The sequence below is a fragment of the Lepidochelys olivacea genome (assembly GCF_965140295.1).
Source record: "Lepidochelys olivacea isolate rLepOli2 genome assembly, chromosome: 19".
Lineage (NCBI taxonomy): Eukaryota > Metazoa > Chordata > Testudines > Cheloniidae > Lepidochelys > Lepidochelys olivacea.
The window spans coordinates 2,675,313-2,692,037 of NC_140429.1; the positions used below are offsets into that span (position 1 = coordinate 2,675,313).

General features: G+C 49.2%; 1 protein-coding gene across 4 annotated transcripts in view; it reads left to right on the top strand.

Moving 5' to 3' along the window:
• Positions 1 to 4,910: 4,910 nt before the first annotated feature.
• The window catches only part of STK40 (serine/threonine kinase 40), a 43,418-nt gene continuing 31,603 nt past the window's right edge, over positions 4,911 to 16,725 (top strand). For 3 of the 4 annotated variants that reach the window (XM_084609694.1, XM_084609697.1, XM_084609696.1), the window contains exon 1: positions 4,911 to 5,013. Coding sequence is in view for 1 of the 4 variants with exons in the window: in XM_084609696.1 (XP_084465822.1) it covers positions 5,010 to 5,013 (4 nt within the window). In the remaining 3 variants the exon portion in view is untranslated. Of the gene's footprint in view, positions 5,044 to 16,725 lie in introns of all 4 variants that reach the window. The other variant, XM_084609695.1, reaches the window with a different exon arrangement.

Genomic DNA, 16,725 nt, shown 5'->3' on the forward strand with positions numbered 1-16,725 from the left:
TGGGCTGCCATTCAAGCCCCTCTGGTGGGTGCCGCATGATGGCGCAAAGCAGCCTGCTCCCAATGCTGGGGCGGGCTGGGCTTGGCACTGTCGATGTCCACACTGCTGCTCGGGAGCCTCATGACAGCACAGAGCAGGGAGCCAGGGTTTGTGCAGCAGGCGGCTTTTCCCTGGGCCTTCGGGAGAGGTGACGTTACATCTCCTGGAATATGATCAGGGCCGAATTCCTCATCACTGTGCACCCCCTGCAGCCATGTTTGGATGGGCAGAGGGTGAGGCATTGCCCAGTGACCACGCAAGTGTTTGCACCCGCTCAGCCCAGGGGTGAACAGTCCCCCTAAAGTGCTGGTCAGCAGCGTACTTGGCTCCTACGAGGCAGCTCCCGGACTGGGCTCTGACATACCTAGCGAAGGCTCACCTAGCTCGTCCAGCAGGGGACAGAGCCATGCCGCAGACACACACAACTAACACATCCAGCTGCATCCCTCCCAGATCTGACCCCTCCACACATCCCAGACCACCACTCACACATGCATTCTGCCCCCGGGTTATGTTTTTCTCCAGCTAGTGAAAGTTAGGTGGGAAATGCCCTGACTCAGCAAGAATCAGAGGCCGTTTGGAAAACTGAGACATCCGCTTTCACAAGCTGGCTGGTGCTGCCGCTGGGACCTTCTCTGAGTTAAAGGGCCCCCCGGGAGCTGGTGTAGGAGGAGGGGGGCTTGTGCCATCCTTCTTCGGGATCTAGGTTTCTTTTTCTTGGCACACATGCTTTGACTGTTGCTCTGTCTGCCTGAGCAGCCCAGGGAGGCAGGGCTCGACTTAGCTCACTGTGTCTGTGGAAGAAGCTGAGCAGCCCTGTGGGCTGTGGGAAGGGGGGACCAGCTGGCAGCCAGACAGAGCAGGGATGAGCGGCTTTGGGCACTGATTTATAATGATGTGGCTGTGCAACAGAATTAGCTCCATGGTAATCGGCCCCTGATTCCCTCGTCCCACCAGTGCCCAGCCAAGAGCCTCCCGATTTCATGCACTTTATAAAGAATTTGGACCTGAAATTGGTCCTTGTGAAGCAACAAGCTGGCGTCACTGGTGTTCAGTGCAGTGCTGGCAGGAGCTGGGCAAATTCTCCTGCTCCAGCTCTGCAGATAGCCCTCGATCCCAACCCGCAGCCCCCCTGCCATTCCAGTTCCGGACTGGTTGTCTCCTGGCCAGAGCCTGCCAATCGTGCCAGTTTGGGGAGCGGGGAGGTGTGCATGTGTGCGAGGCAGCAAGAGCTGGTGTGTGATGAGAGACTGCAGGTGTGCGTGGGTGTCAGAGGTGAGCAGGGTGTGAAGAGGAGAGCGAGTGTGTGTCTCTCGGAACCCCTGTGAGTGAGCGTGGGAGGGCGGGGCACTGCACCCTGGGCTTGGGGAAGGTGTCAGCTCGCTGGCCCTGCAGACCTACCTCCCCCTCCCCCCAGCACGTCCATCCGTGTGCGTCATCCAATCACCAAGGCAACCTGGCTCCATGACCTCAGGGGTGTAACATCCCAGCAGCTTTGGAGGAAGAAAACAAACCTCCCTGTATCCTAACTACAGCCCGAGCTGTGATAGATGGGGGCTGGCGGGGGGTGCGTAGGGGTGTAGGCTGATTTTCAGGACAGGTTGCAGCTTTGTATCTGTCCCGGTGGAGAGAGCCAGCGGGCCCTGCTGCTGGATTCTGTGCTCCCTCCCAGTGATGTATTTGGTCCCTCAGCACCGTTTCCTGTTCCTGCAATGCTGCTGTTGCATGAATAAGGAGAGGCTCCGGAAGTGACATTGTCCCTTCTCTCTCTGGGGCCAGCGGGGTCTGGAAATAGCTCTCAGCAGTGACAATAACATGATCAAGATCAGTTGGGCATTAAACCCCGCTCTGTGCCTCAGCTGAGACAGAGCCTGGGAGAAACCAGCTAGCCCTTCCCATGAGCAGAAGACCCTGCCTGTCCTGGGGTCAGGGCTTCCCAAAGAAGCATGGGAAACCTCAGGCTGCAGCATTGGGTGTCAGTGCGGGACAGGGATGCTGCAGCCTACCTACATGCACCTCTCAAGTCCCCTTGGGAGACAGGGGCAGCAGAGGGTGTGTCCCATCTACACCTTACTCCTAAAGGCAAAGTGACCCACCCCCCACACACACCTGGGCAGTTTGCAATGTGTCCAGGTAGCTCCCAGGAAGAGGGATGGACCCACAGACCTCAGGACAAACAGCAGCCCCTTCTCTCAGCAGCATTGGCTGACTAAGTACAGTTCAAGCCTGGGAAGTGACTGGAACTGCCGTTTGTGCGGACCCTGGGCCAGTCTGGAGCAGCCGGAGAGACAGCTGCACATGGGTGGGGGGACCTTCTAACAAATCCCAGTCCCATCTACGTCCCACTTTTAGGAGTGGGAGTGTCTAGGAACTAGGCCATGGGGGTTTCCCAAGCCTTCCCAGTAGGGAGGCAAGCACAGTAACCACAGCCCAGGGGCCTTCATTACTCAGCATTTGTACAGTGCCGTGAGATCCTCAGCTGCATCTCCATGTCAGGAGCCCTGGGGCCAGCCCAGGTGTCAATCCTGCAGAGCTCCAGGGCGTGTACGGGGAGGGAGCTGCTGGTCTCCTTAGCCATGCTGGGTCTGGACTGCGGCAGAACTTGACATGTTGGGCCACAGACAGGAGCTTCCCTCCCCGTCCCCTGCCACCCTCTCCTGATGCTCATTAATGCAAGCGCTGGCCTCTCACATGGCACAGTCTAGGATGGACCATGTGGGCTGTTGGTTCACTCTGCTCCCCTGCAGGCATGATGCTGTGGAGTAACTGGGCATTGGAATATCCCACGGTAATGCAGATACAGTAGAGTCTTCCCTGCCTCCCTCCCCAGTCTGTTCCACCCACAGCTCTCCTGTGGCTGGATGGTACAATCAGGAGGAGGAGAGGAATTGACTAATGCTCCTGGGGGTTTTGAGGTTGCCTCTCCTCCTTCTGTTGCTGAGAGGCAGAGAGAATCCAGAGAGGGAGGAGGGTGCCCTGCCTGTTACATGATTCACCCTGTGTGATGCAATTGCTTTAGAGTACCTGTGTGCAGCTGATTCACCAGAGGAGTGGCAGGGGGCAAAGGCTGGGAAGAGATTGCACCAGCTGCGCGGGGCTGCTTATTGGGCTGCTTCACAGGAAAGGCTGCTCCAGCACCACACCTGACATGAATCACCCCTGGCTAAACCTCTGGGAGTCTCATGAGATCACAGAGAGCTGCCTGCCATCTCTGATGCATCCCCATCACATCCCATTCTGGGTGTGGGGACTCAGAAACCCCCGGGGCGGGTTCGTGCATGGGCCCCACTTACACTCGCTTTCCCGAAATCGCTGGCCCTGGCCCAAGGATCTGGGAGATCAGCTTACGAACATAGGGACTGTCAGACTGGATCAGATCACTAGCCTGCCTAGCCCAGAATCCCCTCTGTGACAGCAGCCAGGAGCAGGTGTTTCACAGGAAGGAGCCCTGCTGGGGACCTGCCCCCAAGGATAGTTAACCCTGACAGGGAGAGGTTGGCCTAGGCCCTGAAGCAGGAGTATCTAGATTCCTTCAAGGCTGCTAGAAGGGCTTTGTGTGTAATCCTGGCTTTTGGGCTGTGGATGCTCTCCATATCCATAGAAACATCCCATCCTTTTGACCCCTGCTATGCTCTTGGCCTCTCTGGGATCCTGTGCAGGGAGTTCCCCAGGTTAATCATGTGTCATTTGTGTGTACAATGTTGTTGTAGCCACATTGGTCTCAGGCTATTAGAAAGACAAGGTGGTGAGGGAATATCTTTTATTGGACCGACTTCTGTTGGTGAGAGAGACCGGCTTTTCAGCTACACAGCTCTTCTTCAGGTCTGGGAAAGGGACTGTGAGCATCACAACTAAATATAAGATAGTTTAGCAAAAGTAGTTAGCACATATTCTAAGGGACCATTTAAGGTGAAGTGGCCCATTAATATCCCTGTAACCACGGGACAAAAAGGGCAGTTAGCGGGGTTACAGATTGTTGTAATAAGCCACAAATCCAGGGTCTCTGCTCCGTCCAGGATCCTTAGCATCGAGCAAAGTTACGCATTTAAGCTCCCAGGCCCGTCTTTGGCAAGTGTTGTGCAGGTTTCCTCTGAGGATGAGGCCCGAGGGGGTCAGCTGCGGAACGGTCGCTGCGTGAGACACGTCCCCGTCCCCCCCCCGGGCAATGGGGCGTTTCCTTCCTTCGCGAGCGCGCCCACCGAGCTGCTGCTGGGGCCTTGGGGGCCCTGCATGAGGGTCCCCAGCGCGAGGCACGTGTGGGCCCCACGGCCCGTGACGGGGGGGGGTGGGGGGCGGATCACTGTCGCAGTGCAGCTGTGATGTGCAAGGCGGACAGGCACCCTGGGCATTCGCGGGGAAGGGAGCTCTAGGGGCCCCCCCCCCGGGGCATTTGCCTCGCAGGGGCGGGGGGACCCCACATTGCTCAGGCTGCAGAGAGCCCACAGGTGACCCGGCAAATAGCCACCCAGCTCTCCTCCAATCACAGCCAGGCCGCTTTTTAATCCCCCCAGTTACCCACCAATCCCCATGCTCCAGGCCAGCCCACCTGGGGCACAGCCAATCAGCACGGGAGGTTGACCAGCCCTGCCCAGTCGCCTATCCCGCCCCTGCGGTGATCAGCCAATCAGCAACTAGCACCCTCCAAACTCCTCAGTCGCCTTCCTGCCCAGTTAAGGTTTCAGCCAATCAACATTGGAGGCGCTGGCCCAGCCTTCCAATCAGGAGCGGCTCTGGGAAGATCTGTGACTTCTCCGGACAGCGGCAGCCGCCATCTTTGCTCTGGCCAGAGGCGCCAGAACAAAAGATGGCGGCTAGCAGAGGGGGCGGAGCCGGGCGGAGGCGTGGCTTGGCGTGGTGCGTCACTTCCGTTGTCAGGTGGCCGCCGCCGGGAGCGGAGCGGAGCGAGCCGGGGAGGGGGCGAAGCGGGCCTGGGCTGCGGTAGGGGATCCCTCCGGCCGGGCCCGGGGGTCATGGGTGAGGAGCGCTGAGCGGCCGCCGGGACCGGTGAGGGGGGGGGCGCGGGTCATCCGGCAGGGATGTGGGGCCATCGGGGTGTGGGGGCTATCCCCCCGCCCTTGGGGGGCCGGGGGCGGGGCGCTTAACCCCCCCTCCCGGGGCAGGGCCCCCCCTTTCCTTTGGGGGGCCGGGGGGCGGGGCGCTTAACCCCCCCACTCCCGGGGCAGGGGCCCCCCTTTCCCTTGGAGGGGCGGGGCGGTTAACCCCCCCCCTCCCGGGGCAGGGGCCCCCCCGTTTCCGTTGGGGGGGCGGGGCGGTTAACCCCCCCTCCCGGGGCAGGGGCCCCCCCGTTTCCCTTGGGGGGGCGGGGCGGTTAACCCCCCCACTCCTGGGGCTGGGGACATGCCTGCTGGCCTGGGGCTCCCTTTCTTGGCACAGTTGCCCCCTGGCTGGAACCCTTCCCCTCCCCCTGCTGTTCTCCTGTTACCTAGCAGTGGAGCAGGGTTACACCTCCAGGGACCATGGAAACGCCCCTGGTCCAGCAGGGATGGGGGCTTAGAACCCCTCCCCAGGAGCTCCTGGTGTTTAGATAGATAGTGTCCCCCTCTGAAAGCTTTCACTTGTGTTGTGGGGCAGATTATGGGGGGCATAGGCTTGTCAGAGCTCTCCCAAGAGCCCTGTAAGTTTCCCTGAAGGTCCTTGGCATGGGCTCTGCTGCCTGTGGCTGATAGGCACAGCAACAAGAGTGACCGAATCCGCGAAGTGCTCCTGCTGCTATAGTGCTGGGGGTGCGCCCAGCCAATCGAGTAATGAAGCCCAGCACGGGTAGTGATGGGAAAGGCTAGGTCTAGTGTCGTATGCAGTGGTGGTGTAGCCACCTTGGTCTTAGGGTATTGGAGAGACAAGTCGGGGAGGTAGTATCTTTTATTGGACCAACTTCTGTTGGTGAGAGAGAAAAGTTTCCAGGCTGACACCTGAAAAGAGTTCTAGGTCTCTCTCACCCACACAAGTTGGTCCAGTAAAATATATTACCTCCCCCACTTCATAGCTGTGTCAGGCAGGCTCCTTCACCAGGAATCTCCCAGGACACTTTGTAGAGGGAGATCCGGGCATTCCTCTTCCGAACCCCCAGCCTGGCAGCTTTGTTTCCGAGGTGACTGATGCATGGTGGTTTATCATTATTTATAGGCTGTTGGGCTAAATGCAGCATTTCCCAGTTTCTGATGATTCGCCCTGTCGGTTTCAGGTTTAACATGTAATATGGTTTGGAGTGTTCTCACCACATCAGAACCCACTTCAGATAGCGCCCGCCCTGTGACTGGCAGCATTGGTTTATTTATCTTGCTGTGTCCTGAAATCTTTAACTACATAGATGACAGAAACAAGAGTCAGCAAAGACCTGTTATTAGTCATATAGTATTGCAGATGTGCCAACTGTTTTCTGATGAGTATAAACATGCTGAGAATGGAGTCCTGGCCTGGAAGAGGCTACGTCTGAATGGGTGAGTGGGTACCATGCAGTGCAAACAGTGTTGCCAGAGAGTATTATCTAGGAGTTTCAGCAGGTCACTGAGACTTTTTGGGCTGTATCTACTGTAGGAAAATTGGCCCCTAGAATCCCCACTGGCTGCGGTAGTGTAGACAGGGGTCAGATATTTGTACCATCAAGTCATTTATCTTACGCCACATCTTATACCTTTCCTACAGCTGGTGGAACTGCACTGCTGGGAAAGTATAGATAAGCCCTAGGCTCTGTTCTTAGTTCTGCTGCTGACTCACTGTCATTAGGAAAATCACCTTTCCATGCATCTCTACCTTAATCTGTAAAATGTTGGGTATAGTGCCTTCCTGTCTGGCAGGAGGCTTGCAAGTCTTAATGAATATTTCCAATCTACTTTGAGCTCTGGATGACAGGTGCTATCGAAGTGTGATCATGTTGGGGGTGGTCGCTGTAGCTGGAATGCTTGGTGGAAGACTCGGATTCTCAGATTTGAAAGAAAAGAAACATGATGTCTGAGTCTCTGTTTTAGCCCTTGTAAGTGCCATATTCTACAGCAGGGTCAAGGAAACTGCCCCACTATCTGGTTTTTTTTAGCTGCAGAAACTGAGTAAATAACTGGTTGTCTCTAAAACCTGCAATAACTGATTAAAGTGGCTGAGAGAGCCTGAATATTTTCTAGGATTCACAGTGGCTTTCACAGAAACTTAGAAAGAAGCTGCACTGAAATCTTGATGGAAAGCTGGAGGAGAAAATAGTTAATTTATGACAGGTTTCAGTGTAACAGCCGTGTTAGTCTGTATTCGCAAAAAGAAAAGGAGTACTTGTGGCACCTTAGAGACTAACCAATTTATTTGAGCATAAGCTTTCGTGAGCTACAGCTCACTTCATCAGATAGTTAATTTATGCACATATTGAAGCTGTCTGGTATGCAAATATTGTACTTGGGATGTTTAAGTATTGAATAGCCTAGAGAGGTTGAAGTGGTCTTGATCATGAAATTATTCAGGGACTGAAACTCCAGTTCAAAGTGTTCAACTTGTTTGTATGTCTGTCCTGCTATGTGAGAATTGGAAACATAAGCTTGCATGTGAACTCTTACAAGGATAAGTGGGGGAAGGAGGGGCTTGAAAGTTACTCTAACCATTCACATCTAGGCTTTGGATTTAAACCCTGATAAGGCTCCTACTGGTACTTGATTTTCTGCTGCTCTGGTCCTTAGTAGTGATTTGTTCTGATCTGTGAAGATGCAGGCTGTTCAGGAAGGCACCTGGGACTAGGTTGAGTGGTGGTTACCCAGCTGATCAGAGATGCTTGCGCACTGGCTTCCCTGCTAGCCAGTGTTAATCTTACTTCCATAAACATCAAATTAATCCATTGACTCTTTAAAAATATGTATGCACAAAAAAATATTTTAGAGCTAAATGTCTTTGTCTAAAAGTTCTTTAAGTTTGGTATTAATGTTTGTTTAGCACTTCTTGCATGTAAAGTACTAGCCCCGTGCTAAGTGTTCCTTTCTGGTGTCAGTGCACAGAAAAACTCATGGACTCCTGTGGAGAAGATTGCTTTACATCTGTACTGTTAGGAAAGAATCAGATGATAGTTTTACCCACCTGTGTAACAGCTTTGATACTTTCTGATACTTCGATACTTTGACTTTAGAATCGTGGAAACTTAGTCTGACTTCTTTTTCTTTGCAGGTAAAGTAGGTGGGAATTTACAGTGAAGAATTTTAGGGAAAATGTGAGTGACTCTTTAACTAGGTGCTAAAACCTTAAAAGGAAGTTTTGCTTTTAACAGAAATGACTTTCTGAGAACATCGACAACCTTCTGAGTAAAGGTTTCCATCAAACTCGACAATGGAGTTGTAACATCCTGACTCTCTTAAGATCCCCTACTGACTTGCTAGTAAGGAAAAGTGGTTTCATGATGCCATTCAAAATCTAAATGTTTTCTCTTTCTGACCAGGCTGCTGAAGCCGAGAGAGATTTTCCTGGTCTTGCACGGTTTTTTTTGTGGTGTGGAAGCCAGTGGCCTATTGACTCATCTCTTAAGGGTGTGTTCAAAGGTAGCAGCAGTTAGATAGATTTTGGACCAGTTCATGAAACTACAGAAGTGCAACTACATTCACATTGGCCTTCAAACAATTGCCACATTCCCTTGCCTACATTTGGTCAGAGGTAAGCTTCCTGACTTTCACTGAGATAAATTTGCCAAGCCTGCATAGCTTGCATACCTTCCACAACTAACCGCTCCAAAATAGGCTTGTTCCGTAACAGGCCTGTGTGCTTGTGAGGCACTTTGAAAAGCAACTTTTTCTGTCTTGAGTAACATCTGAAATACATTTGTGAGCCTGAAGAAGCGTTTACTTCATTAATTCTGGGTGTGTATAGTGTACATTTATATGTACACACGCTTACTTCAGTAATATCCGCTCTTTTCCAGGATCCAGATTGTTGTGAGACATTAGTTGGAACAACCTACACCTTGTTTGTGCAGAAATGGTGTCCCTAGCCTCTGTTTGCCATAAGCTGGGATTGGGTCACAGGGCATGGATCACTTGATGATAACCTGTCTGTTCATTTCCTTTGGGGCACCTGCCATTGGCCACTGTCAGAGGACAGGATACTGGGCTTGTTGGACCTTTGGTCTGACCAGTATGGCCGTTCTTATGTAAGTCTGAGCTGTCCTCTGCTAACTGATCTTGATGGTTCCCGAGTCTTCCCAGAACAAGACAGTTCAGCACCTTTCAATCATAACTAACAAGTTCTTGTCTAAGATACAGCTGTACTATACTGATGTACAGTACAGGTGCCAGGCAAATGTAGTGTGCACTTACCTATATGCACCATTCAATTGTTTACTCTGATGGGGGTCTCCATGGGGTATGACTGCATGAAATGAAACTAATGAAATTCCCAAGTGTGACTTTCCCCTCTGGTGTTAGCCAGACCGGTGATCTGCTAGGTCACTCCAATCCTTGACTCTGGGAGCCAGCCTGACCCTGCTCTGCTGTGAGAACCCCCACTCCTGGGCTGTTTACGCACAGCCTCTGGCATGTAAGCTGCTCCTTGGATTGTGCAACTGAATGACACTAGCCAATATCTCTGGTCCCAGACACAACCCTAGGAACCTCTGTCTTGCAGTGTCCAGTTATGCCCGCTGGATGCTGCAAACTTATATAAGTTGGTCAATTTAACAAAGAATTGATATGTACCAGGCTTGTTATCCCAAGGGGAGCCTCTGACACACTTCAAACCAAACACACTGCTTCAGGTAGAATAAACAAATTTATTAACTATAAAGATAGATTTTAAGTGATTATAAGTCAAAACATAAGTCAGATTTGGTCAAATGAAATAAAAGCAAAATGCATTCCAAGCTGATTTTAACACTTTCAGTGCCCTTACAAACTTAGATGCTTCTCACCACAGGCTGGCTGGTTGCTCTTCAGTCAGGCTCTCCCCTTTGATCAGTGCTTCAGTCACTTGGTGTGGTGTCTGTAGATGTAGGTGGAAGAGAGAGAGAGCGAGCGTGGCAGTTGTCTCCCTTTTATCATGTCCTTTCTTCCCTCCTGGCTTTCCACACCCCTCCGCCCTCTCCCCCCCCCCACAAGTCAGGTGAGCATTACCTCATTGCAGTTCCACACTGACCAAAGGAAGGGGGGTGACTCATTGGAGAGTCTAACTGATTCTTTTGTTGCTGCCTAGGCCAGCATGTATTGTTCCTGTGAGGCTGGGCTGGGTTTGTCCAATCCATGCCCTGATGAGGTGTGAACTGCCCCTCTGCTTCTGGAGAGTTTTTGTCTGGGCTTGCTTTAAGCCATGGGGATACATTTTCAGCCTTACAACTTTAGACATGAAATTATAACCTTACTATAACATCACTATTATAATCATGCTCAGTGCATCATAAGCCTTCCGAAGATGCCTGACATGACAAACTTTGCATTGGATACCACACAATCATTTTACAAGGATGAACATGGGGGTGCTGGGTGTTCCCCCCAGGTAGTGGATGTAACACTAATTTTGCTTTAGATTGATAGATACAACCTACTCATTCATGCAGCAAAGTAGCACATTGTGAACATGCTGAGGGAACAAACAGTTCATGTGTAGCACTATTTCTGTTTTCAATCAGTGTTTAGCAATTTCTTGTCTTTCCTTTTCAGGCCCCAGCAGTGAAGGAGAAAATCTTACATACTTGTCTTAGTTGAGGTGGACAGTGCCGGATAAGAACTGCTTAGACAATAATAAAGCTTTAAAGATGCGGATAGAGGCTAGCAGAAGATGAGTTTCTGTGGCTATGCTATTGTTCCCTTCATTAGAATCATAGAATATCAGAGTTGGAAGGGACCTCAGGGGGTCATCTTAGTCCAACCCCCTGCTCAAAGCAGAACCAATCCCCATTTTTGGCCCCAGATCCCTAAATGGCCCCCTCAAGGATTGAACTCAAAACCCTGGGTTTAGCAGGCCAATGCTCAAACCCCTAAGCTATCCCTCCCCCTTGTTCACCTGAACAAGATAACAGAGAACTCATTTTACTTTGATCTATCTGGGACCTTGTCATTTTGTTCTGTAATTTACTTGTGGCTCTTAACAGTGAAACTTAGATTAAGATGCTTCATTGTTGCAATATATAAAATATCAGTCTTGTCTTAAATTTGTCATTGGGAGAGCCCACAGGTGCCCCTCCCTGCTCACTTCTTCAGAGATGGCAAGAGAGTGTCTGTTGTTCTTGCTTTTATTTTGGCTGCCTAACCACCCCTTCCTTCTAACACCATCTTGTTTATTGTTTGCTCAGTGATTCTGATCTTGAATTTGAATGAGACTCTTCTGTGTAGTAGATGATTCTTTAAGTGCTGAAAGCAGACCAGGAAGCTGCATGTCTTGGTGCTGTGATTGATCCTCCTTTGCAGGAGAAATAGAGAATCCTGAACTCGGGACTTGGCAGCATAAAAAAGCAAAACAATTTTTCTATTTTTTAAAAGCATTTATTTGGCATGTTGCATTGTTTTCAGAATCTCTTGGACATTGTGTTAGCATGGCTGAGGTTTACGAATTAGACTCAATGTACATTACTATTTATATTACATTGCCTAAAAGTATTCTAGGCACCTCACAGGACAAATAAAACACAGCTCCTACCCTGGAGAGACTCCATTCTAATATCCGATATGGTGTGAAAATGGGCTGGATCAAACCAATCTAAAGGTACTTTAATTGTGTGGGCGTTTGTCAGCCTAATCACTTTACAAATAAAGATTTTAAATTACTGCAGTTCAGATTGAACATCTTTTCTCTCTAATTCTTCCCAGACCATGTTACATTGAGTATTGGTCTTCTGGCTCTCCATGGTTGAGCCCTTTCTCTTCCAACTAGTAACTGACAGTTCAATCCCTGGCTCAGTCTAGGCTGTGCTCAGTATAGGAGCCATACCTCTGCTTAGGTTCTGCTGTGGGATTTGCTCTCTCAGATGCTGTGCAAAGCCTGTAATTTTTACTGAGTTTAACTGAATAAATCCTTGAGCACATGTTCATTTTCCCATTAAACATTTTCTAACTGGAGAATTCTTTCCTGGAAATCTAATGGAGAGGCAGCTAGTTAGTAAAGTTTGAGCCTGCCCTGCTACAGTGCGTCTGATACTGTTTTGCCAATGAACGTAACAAGTGATCCTAACCAATGGGAAGGTTTCATCAACCACTGAAAAGCATCAGTGAGCAAAATCAAGTGTAACGAGTAAGGCGCAGAGGGGTTCCTCTGCAGAAGGGATTCTTTTTCCTATGGCTAATTACAAAACTGGTCCAATAGCTATTTGGTCTGAGAAGTCAGTGGTCTCTAGGTGGGGTCAAGAAGACAACAGGAGCTCAGACTCGTGTCTCTGTAAATAGAACTAGGGGCAGCTTCTGGCACATTCTCCTTTTGAAGAAGAGCCTGTATTAATGCCCATTTAGTGAACAGTCCCTGAGCAATGGCAGTCATTAGGATGCAGGAAGTATTTCCCTCATTTTGTAGTGTTAACGCTACATCCTTTCATTGTTTCTCTGTGGCATCCACACAAATGATTTGGTCACATAAACATATTGCTTAAAAGTACCCTCATCTTCAGCTGCTTTTTATTCTTAGAATGTTATGGCATCATCTCCTTTTAAAGACCACACAAAGGGAAGCCTTGTAGGTTGTTAGCTGCTCTTTGATTAAGGATGACCCTATCGATTTCAGCTGCACCACACTTTGCTTTTAGTCTAAATAGGCCTTGTGTTATCTCTGTTTGCAGAGGAGACTTGGAAATGCTCTGGGTTTTCTAAATACGGTACCACGCTCCCATTTGGTGTATTTTCTATTTGGAAGCTGGCGCTAGGATTGCTGAAGTTCCATCCATATTTTAGTTCGTCATCAGGAGTGTCCCTCTCCTGTGAGTTGTAATCGGGATGCAGGTTTTGTGGGTTTATGGTGCTGGTATCAAGCAATGTTTCCTCTAATTTTTTCCATCCATGTGCGGAATGAATTTTGTTATTGCACCAATATGGAGGTGATGTGTGTCGGGTGGGGCCGAGGAGTTTGGAGTGTGGAAGGGGGCTCAGGGCTGGGGCAGAGGGTTGGGATGTGGTGGGGTGAGGGCTCCGGCTGGGGGTGCCAGCTCTGGGGTGGGGCTGGGGATGAGGGGTTCAGGATGTGGGAGCGGGCTCAGGGCTGGGGCAGAGGGTTGGGGTGAGGACTCCGGCTGGGGATGCTCACTGTGGGGTGGGGCCAGGGATGAGGAGTTTTGGGTGCAGGCTGCTGCGATGGGGACAGAGGACCCCCCAGCCTTCTCCCTGCTGCAGCAGCAGCCCCACAGCGAGGAGAGAGGCGTCTCTCCCTGCCACAGCTCTGCACACCCCAAGCTCCCCGCCACTCCCTCTTCCCCACCTCACACCACACCTCTCTCCTCTCCAGGCCCCTGTGCCTGCATGGCTCTCCTCATTGGATGCACAGCCCTTAATAGGCTCCTGTGCGGCCGTGCAGGTGCGCACCTTAGAGGGAACACCGGTGTCAAGCATGCTGTCATGTAAAACGCTGCATTAGTCGGGTTGTACCACATAAAGACCATGTAGGCAATCTGAAATGCAGCTTTTAAAGTGTTTTATTTCTGCCCAGTTAGGGTTATAGGGTATATTACATCTCCTGTTAAAACCAGCAACGGCACTGCACTGCAAAGAATACAAAATTCAGCATGTGCATGAGTCCTATAATAATATTCTGTGCATGCAAAGGAAGCCTGACTGCAGCTAATTTGTGGAATGCTAAATACACACCATAATTTAAGTAAAATAAAATCCAGTGTAATCAACATCTTATGTGATGGGTACATTTTTTTTTAAAACAAATACCTGAGTGGCTTTATGCAAGTTCTGTGTGAATTGCAGCCCTCTGAGTTAGGGATACGCTGGGCATGGAGTCCCTTTCCAGGCATCTGTCTGCAGGATGCAGCAGCGCTTCATTTGTAAGTGCTCCCTCCGCACTGTGCCATGTCCTAATAGGTTTTGCATCAAGCTTATAGACCATATAAGCAAGCATGTATTTTTTGAATGGATTGGAAACATGGATACTAAATGAAATGTGTTTGATCTGTCTCCAGTACTAAACAGTTTAAGCTTTCTAGTTAGGAAGGGACTGTGTAAAGACATCCCTGTCCTCTAATGTTATAGCCAATAAGAAAATGTTTCTCCGTCACTCCTGCTGACAGTCCTTAACTGTTCTCTTCTATGCCACTCTTCTATAGGCTTTTAATCAGAAAAACTGTTTTGCTTTTCAATTCTAAAGTTTTCTTTTAATCATTCAGTTAGGGGAGGAGCCGGAATCAGTCTGCAGATTTCCAAGGGCACAAGTCAAAGCTTCCTGAGTCTAGACTCCCTCCCCCCACTCCCTCCAACCATGTTTCTGTAGAAGGCTTTGTTCCTCCAAAAGGGCTTTCAAATCAATACACAAGTTCTTTGTGTGTCTCGGTGCTTTTGAATAACTAGACTCAGTCTTAGACTTTGGGCTCTTTGAATCTGTACTGACAGGTTTTCATTTCATGTAATTTAGTTTTCTGAATAGAATTGTTACATTTCTGAAGGTTTATTAGTATTTCAGTTGATTAAATGACCATATAAACTGAATCAGCACCAAATTACTGCCATCTCTGTAAGGCAGAGGAACTAACTTGATTTGTACTTTTTTTTAGAAAGGTCTCTACTTCACTGGCTACCCTCTGCACATATCCTTCTTGTAGTGAAGGGGATTGTCTCCACTGATGAGCCCTTGCTTTGCACCCAAAGGACAGTGGAGCTGATATTTGCATTCGTTTTTGAAGGTAGCGTAGCTGCGGGGAGAAAGGAAAGGTCCTGGCTTGTAGAGTAAGCTGCTGCACTGACCTCTGGTATCACCAGGCCAAGTCGCAACCTCCTTGCTTTATCATGCTTCCTTCATATTTTGAATCTGTCCTACAAAGCTTCCCTTAACCCAGGAGCCAGGGCCTCTTGCTCATCTCAGGTCCAGTCAATTTTGAACAACCAGGCTTCTAGAGAGGTTGTTTAAATAGGTGTCTGAGTCCTGTATTAAGACGATCTGGGCAGCTTTGTCTCAGAAGTTCTACAGTTCTTTCCAAGTGGGAAGTGGCTCATGGAGACACATGAAAATGCTTTTCTTGGAACATTGTTTTTCACCATAATCTTAACCAATTATACATCTCCCAACTGATAAGTCAAGTCATACTTGAGGTTTTACTGTGTTAAACTTCAGTAAATGCTTAAATCGTTCATTTGGATTGAAGGTCATGTCCACTGTGACGTCTCATCTGCACACCAAGTTTAAAAGGCATCTGATAATCTTGATTAAATGGGAATGGATTTTAGCTGGTAAACATTTAGAGGCAAACAGATATATTTTGACCTGTTCTGTTGACTCAAATGTGATCTTTTGCTGTTTAAATTTCAGTAAAAGCTAAAACTGGCATTGAAGCCTGTCTGATCAGGTGCCTGGATTGGAGGAAGCAAGCAGAACAGTAACCTTTGTGCTAACTCTTGTAACTTGTGTTGGAAGTATCCAATCATTTTTGGTCTTATTCTCAAGAGAGCCTACGTATACATTTCAGAGTAACAGCCGTGTTAGTCTGTATTCGCAAAAAGAAAAGGAGGACATCGGATGCAGTGAGCTGTAGCTCACGAAAGCTTATGCTCAGATAAATTGGTTAGTCTCTAAGGTGCCACAAGTCCTCCTTTTTTTTTTTTTTTTAAAGTATACATTGCTGCACATTAACAAGCACTCAAAATGCTGGCTCTTCCAGACAGCAAGTTAAGATGTAAGATGCATTGCAAATGGCTGGGTCTCCTGCAGTTCATCTCTAAAGCTGCTGAGCACTGCAAGGAGATGCTAATGTGGCTTCCCCTTCCTATGAATAAACAGGTCTGAGGGCCTTTGTTCTCTCGGTGCAAAACCGGTAATGCCATTCTAACTTCTGTTTTGGAAAATGGACTGAATCCTGCAGGGAGAAGCACAGTTATATGGACACTGAAATGTCAGTCATGAGGGCCGACTAACTCCACTGAGAACCAGAATGTGGGTTCCTTGTCTTCCTGATCCAGTAGGTATTGGGAGAGCCTCGCACTCGAGCAGTACTTTGGCCCACTTCTGGCAGCAGTGGGAGAAGGATCTGTGTCCAGTGTTCTGTGCCTAGATGGAGGGTCCCTTGCAGTGTGAGGAAGAGATATATGGGGGAAGCTTTGAACCTCTCTCCTAGCTGCATAGCAGCCAGAGTGGTGATGAGCTGATTTTTTTTTTTATTTTTATTTTTTTATTTTTATTTTTTTGGGCTGTTTCCACTGGCGTCTCTTCCTTTCTGTGTCTTTAGCTGACATTTCAGGTTCGATGACGAATTGTAGCTGCCAGGAGTCTCCGGGGGAAAATGATTCATTTGTCCTGTGTGCATGTTTAAATTAGCAGTCTGGGAACTGCACTTGTAACTCCGTTTGCCTATCTTGTTTTGCCTGCAGTGTTTCCATCTTAGAAACGATACCAAAGTTTCAGGCACTTCAGTAATCACTTCAGCAAAGCAAAAACATAAGAGTGTGAGAATATTCATCGGTTCAGCTTAGAATTGTTTCTGGAGGTATCCTGGTTTCTGAAGGCTGCTACTTGCTGCACGTAAAGCTCAGGGACTCTTTCAAAAACTGCTTGTTCAGCTCTTGGGAGGTGTTAGGTAGCATACGA